Here is a 13,788-nt window from a genome sequence, read left to right as displayed (position 1 = left end):
AACTAAGCCACCTAGATACCCCTCACATCTATATTTTAAAAAAAGAGAAATTTAGGGGTGCCCAGATGGCTCAGTTGGGTAAGCGTCCAACTTCGGCTCAGGTCATGATCTTGTGGTTCGTGAGTTCAAGCCCTACATTGGGCTCTGTGCTATAGCTCAGAGCCTGGAGCCTACTTCAGATTCTGTGTCTCCCTCTCCCTGTCCCCCTCCTCCGGTCACACTCTCTCTTCCTCTCTCAAAAATACATAAACATTAAAAATAAGTAAATATATATGTAAAAATTAAAAAAAGAAATCTATAATCCCACATAGAGCTGAAAAGGGAAAAAACACAAAAAATTTGGCCTACCTGACAACCTTCTGGGGGATGAAGTCTTCCAGGGGCATCTCTGAGTAGGAGTCACTCACGTGAAATATACTAACAGTTCCCATCTTCCCAAAGGGGAAGGAGACAGTCAGCCCCTCCTTGGGAGTCACCTTCACCACTCGGCCCATGGCCACTTCCCCTTTCTCAAGCTTGTGAGGACCTGGTAGGAGAATGAACCAGATTCAGGGAAGAGAAAGTGAGCCAAGAAAGAAGGTAGAATGCTGGCCAACCACAGGCTGGGTGGACCAGAATGATCACGAAGACCCACATTACCATGCCATGTAGTCAGGAATCCCAGGGCCATGTGGTGGACAACCCCTCCTGAGACACTTGAGAAAACCAACTATGTTGGTAAAGGTGACTCAGACAGTAGCAGAGTGACACAGGCCAAAGAACAAAGCCTCAAGAGAAAAAGTGTTCCCAGAGGCACATACTACACTGGGCTTTCTGAGGACCCCAATACCTGAGACATCCTTAAACCCGGACACTACCTGACGACTCTTTCCCACTCCTTTCTACCCCCTCCCTTCCCTGACCAGGCATTCATCACCACACCTATAAGTGAGAGACACAAGAAGGCCTTGGAAGAATCTGGGCCAACCACTGTAGCCTTCAGGGCCTGGCCAATCCGGAACTTCTTATCTGGATGTTTCAGAACCTGGAAGGACAAGAAAATTCCTTTCATGTTTAAAGAGAGGTCTGTCATTTATCCAAAACTACTGTCAGTTATCCAAAACTACAGCACTTAAGTCTCTATATCAAGTATCTCCCAAACCATTCCCTGAATAAGTACATGGTTTCCTGTACCCACTGCAAACATATACCAGACTCTGAGTCGAGCTTAGGGAGCCTGGGTTTCCTCTCCAGGGATCTCAAGCACACTGACCTTGAAGCTGAGAGAAGTGAGCAACAAGGGAATCCTCCCCCGGATGTCTGGAGCAATCTCCACCTCAAGCCATTTCTTAACCACGTTGTACTAGAGAAAAAAAACAGGAAGGGAAATGGAATGGGATGGGATGGATATAAACATCTCTTTTCCCTTCATTAAAACACAGACTCTCCTAAAATCACAGGGTTGAAGGGGCCCTGTTCCCAAGGGACAGGAATCCACCCTCTACACCCCACTGCCTCTGCCATTCTCTCACTTCTCAGGCTTCACTCAGAGTCTAGCTCTGAGCCTTTGCTAGGCTAGCGGACCATGCATCCCTCCTGGTGCCTCAGTTGATAAGAAGGCTAAAATGACCTCAGAGATGGCTTTAAGCAGCAGGAACAATTTCAATGACTGCTGCAGCCTTCTCCAAGCTCAGCTGTGCCCAATAATGGTTAATCCTCTCCAGGGCTCAACATCTGATTTCTTTTTATTTTTTAATTTTTAACATTTATTTATTTTTGAGAGAGAGAGAGAGAGCGAGCACCAGCAGGAGGAGGGACAGAGAGAAGGAGACACAGAATCCCAAGCAGCCTCCATGCTGCCAGCACAGAGCCCAACACGGGCCCTGACCCCACAGACCACAAGATCATAACCTGAGCCAAAATCAAGAGCCAGACAGTCAACCAACTAAGCCACCAAGTGCCCCTAAATCAATTTAAATTTTGATCCTTCTCTGTTTATAGGGTCCTGCCCTAAACACAGACCCCCAATTTTCTAAGTCAATTCAACAAGACATTTATCAAGCAACCACTATGTACATGGCATCACAGTGATAAATAAAAACCAAACCCCACCTTCAAGATTAGAGTCTACAAAGAGTAAGTCAAATAAATATGCAAATAACCAGAGCAACAGAAATATGCTATAGGAAAAAATAGAAGAACGAGTAATATGGGGAGATTATCTGTGCTGGGCCATAAAGGGTTGTAGGAAGAGAGGGTACTCTGGGTAAAGACAAGAAGGGAAAAAGAGAAGGTTTCCAGGGTGACTGGAACACAAGGTATATGAGGTCAGATTATGAAGAGCCTTAAGTACAGCTCTAAGGCACTGGGGGTTTATGAACCCCACCTACGGACAATAGGTAACTATAGGGATCAAGCATCAGTGACATGCCCAGCTAGAATGCTTATGAAAGAAGAATCTGGCAGCAATGAAGAGGAGCTATCCCTCAAGGTCAAGCCCCATCCAACTTTTTCTCTGATACATCCCAACCGGTATAGTTTTCACTATCTCTTCCTTTCTTAAACTCCTGTTCCACTTGGGATTAGAACACATAATCTGGCACCCAGGTATGCATTATCTTGCATTGCACTTGAACTTCATCAAAGGCAAGCATCTAGAATCCAAGAGCGCATTCACTTTAAATCTTGCTCTATATTGCTCTTTCCCTTTTGTACAATTAATCTATAAACATGCTGAATTGTGAGTTGCTTGCTAATTGTTTCATGTTTAGCTCCTCCATTAGGGCTTTGGTCTTCCACAAACCGGCATGGTAGCAAACAGACTCAAATGTCTACTGCTAATGGCCTTTGTCTCCAGCTCCTCCCCCACTTTCTTCTGAAAGAAGGAAGCATCACACTGCAAGGTGTGCACTACTCACCTTCTTCAAGAAGCAAATCACAGTCTGTCCAGCCTGGTACTGTTTAATCTTCTCCAAGGGGCTGACAGTGTGAGTGTTGAGAGCAGTGCAGCCATCCTTCTCCAGCTCACTGTTTGTAGAAAAGCAAAGGAAACAGTGGGCCAACCTCTGGATAAGGCTTCTAGCTTCAAACCAGCTCCCCCAAATGGCCATGGATTGACTGTACCCCCTCATTCATGCCCACCTCCCACACTCCCACTTCCCTCCTCCAAGGAGAATGTTCATAATACCTGCACGAGAGATAATCTTTTCCATTTCGCTCACCTAGGTACGAATAAGCTATAAAGTAGTAGCCTACAATAACCTTTACAAATTTAGGAAACAAAATTGTTTTACTTCTTTCACAATACTTTAGCTATTGCTTTATAGTTTGCAGAACTGCTCTGTCAAATAATCTCTCACTGAATTGTGACAACAATATTATGTGTGAATTAGGCAGGGTAGATATTCTTGAACTCATTTTATGCTCTTGAACCAGGAGTTGAAGTCAGGGTTCTGACTCAAAAGTCCAGGGCTCCGTCCCCTATGCTACTTTGCCATTATCATTGTCTTGATTCTTTTTCTTCTCAGGAAAGCAATAAAGGGGATGTGGTTATCAGCCCACAAATCACTTCAAAGGTATCACAGAACTCCCAACTCAAGTAATTTCTAAAACAAAACCAAACTTATCAATAAGACGGTACAAATAATACTGGTAAAACTGTAACATATAACAGGCACTGGTGACTACAGAAAAATGGAAACCTTCATATACCAATAAAAATTACAAATGCATATACTTTATGATCCATTAATTCTACCCTACAGAAATCCTGGTACAGATGCCCAGTAGAATGAGTTCAAAGATGTTCACTGTGGCATTATTTATAAAAGAGAAAAACTGGGAACAACCTTAAATGTCCCCCATCAGATGGCGAACATACAGAGTTGAGCCCATTCATATGATGGACAGCTATTTTCACTACACGCACAAGAGCAGATCTCAAAGACAAAATTTGGAGAGGAAAAAGCAAGTTGTAAAATATTAAGTACAGCATGACATTTACGTAAAATGTGAAAACCACACAAAACAATTTTATAAATATATGTATGTATATGTGTACATATAATTGAAATACAAAGAAGTTGGATATGTATCAAATTAATAATGGGGAATCCATCTTCTGAGGGTGCAGAGAGAAGCCTCAGGAAGGGAACATCTGTAGGATGTTACTTCTTAAAACACACACACACACACGCACACACAAAATCTGTGTGCCTGGCACTGTGATAGACAATTTATATACGTTATCATAATGCTTATATGGTAGGGGGCGCCTGGGTGGCTCAGTCGGTTAAGCCTCCGACTTTGGCTCAGGGCATGATCTCACGATCCGTGAGTTCGAGCCCTGCGTCGGGCTCTGTGCTGACAGCTCAGAGCCTGGAGCCTGTTTCAGATTCTGTGTCTCCCTCTCTCTCTGCTCCTCCCCTGTTCATGCTCTGTCTCTCTCTGTCTCAAAAATAAATAAACGTTTAAAAAAAATAATAATAATTAAAAAATAAAAATAAAAAAAAATAATGCTTATATGGTAGAATGAAAAAGCTTATTCCCTGAACAGATGCCAATGGAATGTCTCTGTTATTGGCTAAATTGTGTCACTCCCACCTCCAAGTTCATATGTTGACATGCTAACCCTCAGTATCTCAGAACATGAATGCATTTGGAGATCAGGAACTTAAAGGGGTGATTAAGGTAAATATGAATGTCAGGATGGGCCATAATCCAGTCTGACTGGAGTCCTTATAGGAGGATTAGCCTACAATGCAATGACAATAAAACCTGATTAAAAACCGGACTTGAATAGACATTTCTCCAAAGAACATAGTAAAAAAAAAAAAAAAAAATGACCAACAAGCATAGGCCAAGGCACTTCACATCACTAACCATCTGGGAAATAATCACCACAGTGAGATTATCACCTCGCACCTGTAAGGATGGCCATTATCAAATACACGGAACACAAGTGTTGGCAGGGATGTGGAAAAAAGGGAATCCTTCCCTGCACACAGCTGGCAGAACTACAGAATGATACAGCTGCTATGGAAAACAGCATGGAAGTTCCTCAAAAAATTAAAAACGACCATATGATCCAGCATTCCCACTTCTGGGTATATATCCAAAACAGGATCTCAAAACAGATACTTGTACACCCATGTTGACTGCAGTGTTAGCCAAGATGTGGAAGCAGCCTAAATGCCTGTTCACAGATGTATGAAGAAAATGTGGCCTACACATACGTGCATTATTAATCAGCCTTAGAAAAGGACAATCTGCTATATGCAACAACACGGATGAACTTTTAGAACGTTATGCCAGTCAGAAGGACTGGCCATGACTCCACTTACATGAGTTATCTAAGTAATCAAACTCAAAGAAACAGAAAGTAGAATGTTGGCTGCCAGAGGTGGGGGGTGGGGGAGGGGAGGGATAAATGGAGAGTGGTTCAATGGGTATAGAGTTTCGGCCACGCAAGATGAAAAAGTTCTGGAGATCTGTTCTACAATAATGTGCACATAGTTAACAAAACTGTGATGCACACTTAAGAACTGTTAAGAGGGTAAATTTATGTTTTGTGTTTTTAGCACAATAAAAAAAAAAAAGAAAGAAAAAAGAAAAAGGGAAGAGATTAGAACACAGGTATCTACAAAAAGAATACCACATAAAGACACTGGAAGAAGACAGCCATCCGCAAGCCAAGGAGGGAAGACTCAGAAGAACCAACCCTTGTTAATTAAACATATCTACCCTTAGCTTGAATACATTACTTGACCTCAACTTTTCATTAAACAAGGTATACACCACAGGTGAAGATCTGGCAGACTGAAGCGACCAATATGGTGAAGTCTCTGTTCTCACAACAAAGACTAGAGAAGGACACGATCAAAATCTACAAAACTAAAGTAACCACAGAGTAAACAAATAGGAATGTGTGCATCCAACAACTCTCATTATTCTGGAACTAAGGGGCTTTACTTTGAAGTTCCAAGAATGTTGTTAGCACCTCGAACTCAACGTTCCAGGAATATCTGCCTATCTCAGGCAAGCCTTCCCAGAAATATTCCACTTCTATTCTGATACCTTCAGGACACTGACCAAACATTACTCCCTGACAACAGAATACTACTCAGCCATAAAAAAGAATGACATCTTGCCATTTGTGACAACATGGAAAGACCTAGAGAGTATTACACTAAATAATAGACAAATAACTCATGGTTTAACTTCTATGTGGAATCTAAAAAACAAATGAATAAACAACAAAACAGAAATAGACCCATAAATGCAGAGAACTGATGGATGCCAGAGGGGAAGTGGGTGGCAAGATGGGCAAAATGGGTGAAGGGGAGTGGGAGATATAAGCTTCCAACTATAGAATTAGTAAGTCACAGTGATGAAAGGTACAGCATAGGTAATGTAATCAATGGTACTGTAATAGCATTTTATGGTAGCTACACTGGTGAGCATAGCATTAAATATAGATTTATCCAATCACTATGTTGTACACCTGGAACTAATGTAACATTGTGTGTCAGCTATAATTAAAAACAAAAAAAAACAAAACCTTACCCCCTAAAAGTTACTAAAGAGGCTCTTCTATAATATCCCCAGGCACTTAAGATTTACAACCTGTGTGGATCCCAGGGCTGACTTTGAAGAGCCATTCTCTCAGTCATGTGTATCTAGCTTCATTCATTGATGACCCATTAATTTTAGGAGGCTGAGTTTTTAATGGAGGAAGCAGAAGCAGATAGATCCATGGGTCCAAATGCTTAAGATCCTCAGGAAAAAATGATCCCAAACTGGATCCAACACTAAATGGAACTAGTATTCCTCCACACAGAATCCCTCATTGAACACCCCTCTACAAAATCCACTAGAACATGACCTAAAAAGCCAGTCACCAAGCAGTAGTCTCTACACTCAAAGAACAGGTATTCTTGGTTACATGTTTTTTATTCTGGGAATTACTGAGTTTTAGAAAGTTGGGTTTAGAGTAAAAATGCTTCTTTTTTTGTTACACGCTGACAAACAGAACTGCAACCAGTCTTTTAAACCCTAAATATAGCTTTTACATTAAGTTTCATATAATTCTTCTAGCCCTATGACAGCCAAATATCCCTACTAGAGAAGTAAGACAACATGGACAGAGAGAGGCAAAAAAAGCCACAACACTGGCAGAATCTAGACTAGAACTCAGGTTCCTAACTCCAAAGCCCCACACTCTTTCCACGAGCCCATGCTGCTGGGGTTCCCTCACCTTGGCCGGACACTCAGCTCCGGAATGGTTCGAATAAATCTGGGATGACTTATTGGGAGAAACCTGGAGGAAGAAATAAGGTCAAATCATTTCTCTTATGCTCTGTACCACCATAATCTGCACATCAGACTTTCTCTACTCCCACGAAACTGAGCTTAAAAACCACCTGGATCCACTGCCATATCACCTCCTGGGGACGCGTCAGGCCTGAGGGTTTCCATTCTTATCCTCTGCAGTAAATGTTAAGGAGCTGGCTCATCTGATCTTTTATTATTTTCTTATTAAACCCTTATTTCCTTACAGACTACATACTCCAACTCTTTCACTCTGAAGGTAAGGAAATTGAGGTCTAGAAAGAATAGTTACTGAAATTAATAGGCAAATTATAGACCAGACTTTGAATGATTCTTCTTCCTTATTATAACAAGGATTTCTACTGCAGTAACAATATCACATGTAGATTTAAAGAAAATGAGTGTAATTAAGGCACACAGTGGAGAATGAATGATAATAACCTCTGATGTATACTGAGCAATAGCTGTGTCAGGCAACCTGCTTGGCATACTGCATCCTAGATGTTCTTTTAGCTCTGCAAAAAAGGTACTAACCACTTATACTCTCATTTTACAAATTAGGAAAATAAAAGTTAAGTAACAACTTAAGTCATCGTCACACAATTTTAAGTGGCAGATGTGAAATGCAAACCCAGGTCTCACTTTAAACCAATGCTCTAACCATTACACCATATGCCTTTTAAAAAAAAAAGGGGGGGGGGAACAAAAAGATTCTTTTGGTGAACATTTCTGTTAATTAGAAGAAAGTCTGATTCATGCACAACTTTTTGGAACCTGCTCAGTGCCCACAATTACAACAGTCTCCCCTCAAAGACAGCCCATCCCCCAAAGCCTCCATACTTGAATGTTTTCATGTCTCGCCCACCAATCACTCGGGCAGTGACCGTCTTCCCAACTTTCAGCTTGGCAGTAGGAGATGTGCCCACTGGAACATCATCTAGAATGTGGGAGGCATGAATACAGCCAATGATGCCGTCTTCCAGGGTCACAACCACATGAGTGGGTTTAATGGACTTGACAGTCCCTGTGACCATGTCCCCAATGGACAGGGTGTGCTTCTTCACAGCACCCACCACCAGAGCTGGATCTGCTTCCTCGTCTTCATCGACTGTCTCAGAGTCCTTCCGGGTCTGTCTCACAGTCCTCTTAGTAGCTGGCCCCTCAACAGCCAAAAGAAAACCAGTCACTCCTGGTTCTGTGGTCTTGAGGGTTAGGGAGACACCCTGTCCCACCTGCAACTTCTCTGAGTCAAAGCGGAAGGTATCATTGAGGTGAGAGGTCAGGGAGAAGGCTGCCAGGTGGCCAGTCTCTACCAAGGAGGCGACAGCAAAGGACTCCTCCAAGTGCTGCACGATCGCCTGGTGCTCACTGCCTTTCTTCAGCTGGAAAACAAAAAAAAACCCACCATCCCTGCTTCTTACGGGGCACAAGTGCTCAGTCATCACTCACTGGGCAGTGCGGGGCTGGGGAAGCCCTCTTGATCCCAGGGGAGCCAGGCCTAGTGCGAGTTGTAACAAACTAGCTTTCACTTCCTTGACCTAGCCTCCCCCCCTGTTACTGAGGTGGCCTGACTAAACTCAAGGCACTAAATCAGAATCCTGGGGACTTAGCTTTTGTTTTGAATTCAGATTCCTATCCTAGAACTAGTGAATTCCTACTCCTAGAACTGAATTCCTATCCTAGAACTAGTGAAATCAGAATTTTAGAAGTTACTGAGGTGATTCTAAGCATAGCCGGGTGCCCCCTAATGGTTCTCCAGCTTGAAGATGCTGTGTTCCTGACTTTCATTGTTCCGCAGCATCCCATCCAATTTGTTCACCTTTTCAACCATTCACAAGAGGCATTCCTGAGAGCTTATTGTGTGCAAGGCATTTAGCCTACCTTTCCCCAAAATCCAACCTGTGCTCACACCCTTATATGCACCAGCTTCACTTAGATAAATTAGGGACCTGCCAGAAAACTTAGTGAGGGATTAACTTTGTTTCTATTTCTGTTTTCCCAAGTCTTAATTATAGGCAACCAGACATTAAGAATCATTATGCATGTAATTCTCTCTACCATACCCTACACAATTAGATGCTTAAGAAGTACTTTAAATGATGACCAAATATATATATCATCCAGAGGGAAATACTACAAATGTTGAGATTTCCCTCAAACCCATTCTTCTCTCACACAAAAGTGTACAGGAGAGGGTGTAGATGAACAGCCTGGAGGTCAGAAGCACCCACAGACATGTTCTGTTTGGTTCATATGTTTTAAAAAACACAGTTTCCGGGGCGCCTGGGTGGCGCAGTCGGTTGAGCGTCCGACTTCAGCCAGGTCGCGATCTCGCGGTCCGTGAGTTCGAGCCCCGCGTCGGGCTCTGGGCTGATGGCTCGGAGCCTGGAGCCTGTTTCCGATTCTGTGTCTCCCTCTCTCTCTGCCCCTCCCCCGTTCATGCTCTGTCTCTCTCTGTCCCAAAAATAAATAAACGTTGAAAAAAAAATTAAAAAAAAAAAACAGTTTCCAATGTTTCCCACATTTATTTCAAATAAAAATCAAATTCTGCCTTCTCTTAAAAATCAGATGCAGCAACCCTAGATGCAGATGTTCCTGCTTAGCCACGAGTCTAAATCATCTCTGCCCCTCTATGGGCTTCTCATGCCCACTTCAACTCGTTTACATGATCTACCTGGCCCTGGAGACTGGGTGACCACATAATTTATCACTGGAACCAGAGGGCAAGTCAGTGCTATTAATAGCCACACCAAGAGGTATAACCATGACCCGGACAAAGCCAGACATAATGATCCTCTTATCTATAGCCATTTGCATTAGAACCCCTGAGCAAAGTGTGTGGGGCTAAAGAGGTCCGCAATGCCTTCAAAACCTGGGGAACGGAAGTCATCCACAAGCTTACCTTTTTAGCTTTTCGATTCACCAAATTGTGGCAAAGGGAAACATGTACCTCCAACTTCAGCATATCAATATTTAAGATTACAGCTTTCTTTTTCTGCCCAGGTTCCACCTCTTGCCCTGCAGTGCAGAAAGAATCAAACACAACGTGATCACCCTCTTGGAGCAGGGAAGGAAGCATCTGCCCAAGAGTCTTGCAAGCCCTTAGGCACAAAAAAGAAAAGACAGCATCTGTTCTGGGTCTATAGGGCCTAGGAAAACCCAAAGTCTGGCTCCCATAATTCAGGTTCAGGTGTGCCTTCATTTATGCACCCTGACAGACAAAAATCTAGACTTACCCAATTATAACAATAAAAGGATTCACACCTAAACATCCTTTAACATGCTGTCAACTGCATTGATTTTCATTCATGAACGACAGGGATGACAAAATTTTCTACTGAATCAGCTCATCTACACTATGTATTTGGAAATTCTGTATCCAGGAGAGGGAACAATGAGCAAAGGATTTCCCCCAAGAACCACGAGGGGCAAGACAGAAGTGCTCACCTGCCCGATGATATCTGCTCGCTCTCAGGACCAGGCCAGGCACTGGGCCCTCACTGAACACCACAGAGCCATCCTCCAACACCTCCTGCACCTCTAGGTCAAGGACCATCCCTGGAATCATCTCAGCCAGTGTCTGGATCAACACAGAGTCTGCCAGAGACCCAAAGGAAACAGGGATTAACAAGCAGAAATGCTCACCATTCTTTTCCTTTAGAAATGTGCCGCCATGCTGGGGACGGCAGAGCATTGCAAGCACTGTGAAGGTAAAGTCACTTTGGGTAGAAATATGTGATACCCATGAACACTCCTATCGCAGGCAGAGAGAACTATGCCTCTTACCAATCCTACCTGGCCACAGTTCATGAAAGTAGCCAACAAATACCACACACACACCCTTTCCTTTGACTTCTGAATTTTCATTGCTTCTGTTTGGAATCTACCCTCTCAAGCTTCTTATTCCCAAATCCCATCAGGGTGCCAACAATCCTACCCATGGTTCAAAACAGGAAGATCAGCATAATAATTCCTCACAAAGTCTTCCAGAAGGTCCCTGTTCTATTCTATCATTCACCAGATATTTGTTGAATAAAAGAGCAAGGGAAAAGGTGAATGGATTCACAACAAACACAAACCTGAGGCCATAGAACTAAGGGAAATTTTGGTTTTGGTCTGGCAGGGAGCACAAGGGGGACCTGGAATCTTTATCTGAATCTGGGTGGTAAACAGGAATGTTCATTTTATAAACATTCACTGAACTGTACCCTAAATGATTTATGCCCTTTATACAGGTTATACTCCCACTAAAAGAAAAAAAAAAGTTTATCCAAATTGTTTGTAGTATCTGGGAAGCCCAACAACTCATTGGAACAGATGGGCATGACGTGTGACACACGCCCTCACCCGCCCCTCATCCCCAGGCCCCGCGCCCCCACCTCGGCTGCTCATGAGGCTGCGCACACCCTGCCGCTCTTCCAGGCACTGGCTCAGGAGGAGGAGGCTGGTGGTAGCCAGGTCCCCTAGACCGCAGTCCGACAGCCGCAGAGACAGCAGCATGCGCTGCTTCTCCTCGTCCACATTGGTCACCTTTGCAACCACCGTCTGCCCCTCGACAAAGTGGTCACTTGTGGAGGTCACAAACTTGTCACTCATAATCTAAAGGGAAGAGTGGGCAGAAATTAAGAAACAAGTATCTATCAAGACAACCCATTTAATGCCCCCCCCCCCCGAAAAGAATGTGGGGTGGGGTGGGAGGGAGAGATGGGACCCAGGACGCCCGCCCCCTCCAAGCTGTCTCTAAGCACAACTCTACCCCTCTTCCAGAAAACCATATGAGGCCCTGGCTGTCCAACCCAACCTCCTAGAGGGCACCCAACCAAGGAGGCACATCACTGGCAAGGCAGAGGAACACGAGCTGCCCATGTCTCTAACACCCATGGTAACCCTCTGCCCCATGCTACACATGCGTCTGGGGGCTTCCCCTCTGCTCCCATTGTTAAAATTGCTCTGGCAAGGATTGCAAATAAGATTTGCCCAGGGAAAAAAATCAGGGAGACAAACTTCTGGGAAGGAAGAAGTATTTATGAATTATCTGTGGCAGGAGTAACAACACACCATTTTCTTGCAGTGACGTTGGCAAGATTCCTCCCAACTCTGGGTCTCAGTTCATTCAGCAGGCATGAGGGGGTTCAACTATGGGATCACTAAGATTTTTCCCAGTCTGAAAAGTCTATGAATTTGATGACACTATGGTGGAGGGGATCATTTCAAGGGTGTTCTGGTAACATAACACCTCAAAAACCTCAGAAGGTTGTAAAACCTGTACTCAGCTGCTCAGGAAAATCAACTTCCAGGTCTATACATACCCAGAGTATAGAAACGAAGGTGCCTTTTCCTCTAGGACACAGCCCTGCACCAGGACACACATGGCTGGGCAAGGTCTCAGCCCCATTCCCCGCAGGTGCCTTTTGCCTTCCCCCTGAAAATCTTTCAAGGCATTCGGGTATCCTGCTCCTTTCCACCCTCAGGTTCCATGACCCTAATGTCTCTCCTCCAACACTCTTGGGCATGGAACTGAACTCACAGCTTTGGGGGCCAGTCCACTAAGGCCTGATGGGAACTGGACGAACACACCGTAGTCCTTGATGCTCTTCACAAAACCAATGAGCAGCATCCCAGGATGGATTTCTGAGAAGCTCTTAGGATCCTGGCCGCCCTCCACGGTGGAAACCAAAGCTGGCTTCCTGCAAAGGAGCTGGTAGCACTTCATCAAGGAACATTCCAGAAGAGGCAGATGAACTTATCCATCCATTTCCTTTTTCCACCCTACATCCTCTGTTGCTACAATGGTCTACGCATGCAGACCAGCAACATTAGCATCACCTGGAACTTGTGAGAAATGCAAATTCCCAAGCACTGCCCAGACCTACGAACTCTGGGGCGAGCCCAGCAAGCTGGCTGAACAAGCCCTCCAGGTGACTCTGATACACACTCACGTTTCAGAACCAGTTTTCTCCCTCTCCCTATGAATTCATCTCCAGATTACCGGAAGAGACAAAAAAAAGGGACCGGCTCAGCCCTGTGGTTTGGCAGCTGGATCTGCCACAGTCTTCACACAACCCTACCTCACCTCCTCTGCCTATCTGCACTCTAAGGAGATTTTATTTTACATTCTGTGTAAATAACATCCTACTGCCTCTTTTCTGGCAGTGTCCTCCTTCGAGGTGCACACACCAAGACCAAGGGGAATATGCTGAGTCCCATATGGGGGGGGACAGGAGGAGGAAGATAGCACCTACCTTATGAATTGTTTCAGCTCAAGGGGCAGGCGCTGAGTGTCTGAGAAGGCAAGGTGTGCTACTGGAAATATCCCACTGGGACTGGCAGGCCACACCGTCCCCTCTGGACTGGACTGACCAGCATCTGCTGATAGGACTTCAATCCTCTTACTTTCCACCAGGTCTGGTCACTGGTCTGGTTTTGTGGAGGTACTTCTGAAGTCAAACGGCTGACATTTCCCCATGGAGTTTCCAATGA

The 13,788-nt window shown here is 44.3% G+C and overlaps 1 protein-coding gene across 2 annotated transcripts in view; it reads right to left on the bottom strand.

Annotated features, from left to right (window-relative positions):
• Positions 1-13,788, bottom strand: part of PDCD11 (programmed cell death 11) — a 43,069-nt gene that overhangs the window by 9,670 nt on the left and 19,611 nt on the right. For both annotated transcript variants that reach the window (XM_047073404.1, XM_047073406.1), the window contains exons 16-25: positions 12,836-13,006; positions 11,688-11,907; positions 10,756-10,905; positions 10,211-10,326; positions 8,149-8,690; positions 7,235-7,297; positions 2,898-3,006; positions 1,253-1,342; positions 922-1,024; positions 349-526 (exon numbers count right to left, since the gene is read on the bottom strand). In XM_047073404.1, the coding sequence (XP_046929360.1) occupies positions 349-526; positions 922-1,024; positions 1,253-1,342; positions 2,898-3,006; positions 7,235-7,297; positions 8,149-8,690; positions 10,211-10,326; positions 10,756-10,905; positions 11,688-11,907; positions 12,836-13,006 (1,742 nt within the window). The remainder of the gene's footprint in view (positions 1-348; positions 527-921; positions 1,025-1,252; positions 1,343-2,897; positions 3,007-7,234; positions 7,298-8,148; positions 8,691-10,210; positions 10,327-10,755; positions 10,906-11,687; positions 11,908-12,835; positions 13,007-13,788) is intronic.

The sequence above is a fragment of the Lynx rufus genome, unplaced genomic scaffold (genome assembly GCF_022079265.1).
Source record: "Lynx rufus isolate CCGP_SWC_20201006 ecotype Redwood Valley unplaced genomic scaffold, mLynRuf1.p SCAF_11, whole genome shotgun sequence".
Lineage (NCBI taxonomy): Eukaryota > Metazoa > Chordata > Mammalia > Carnivora > Felidae > Lynx > Lynx rufus.
The sequence above is the reverse complement of the archived record's forward strand: the minus strand, read 5'-3'. Positions and strand labels throughout refer to the sequence as shown.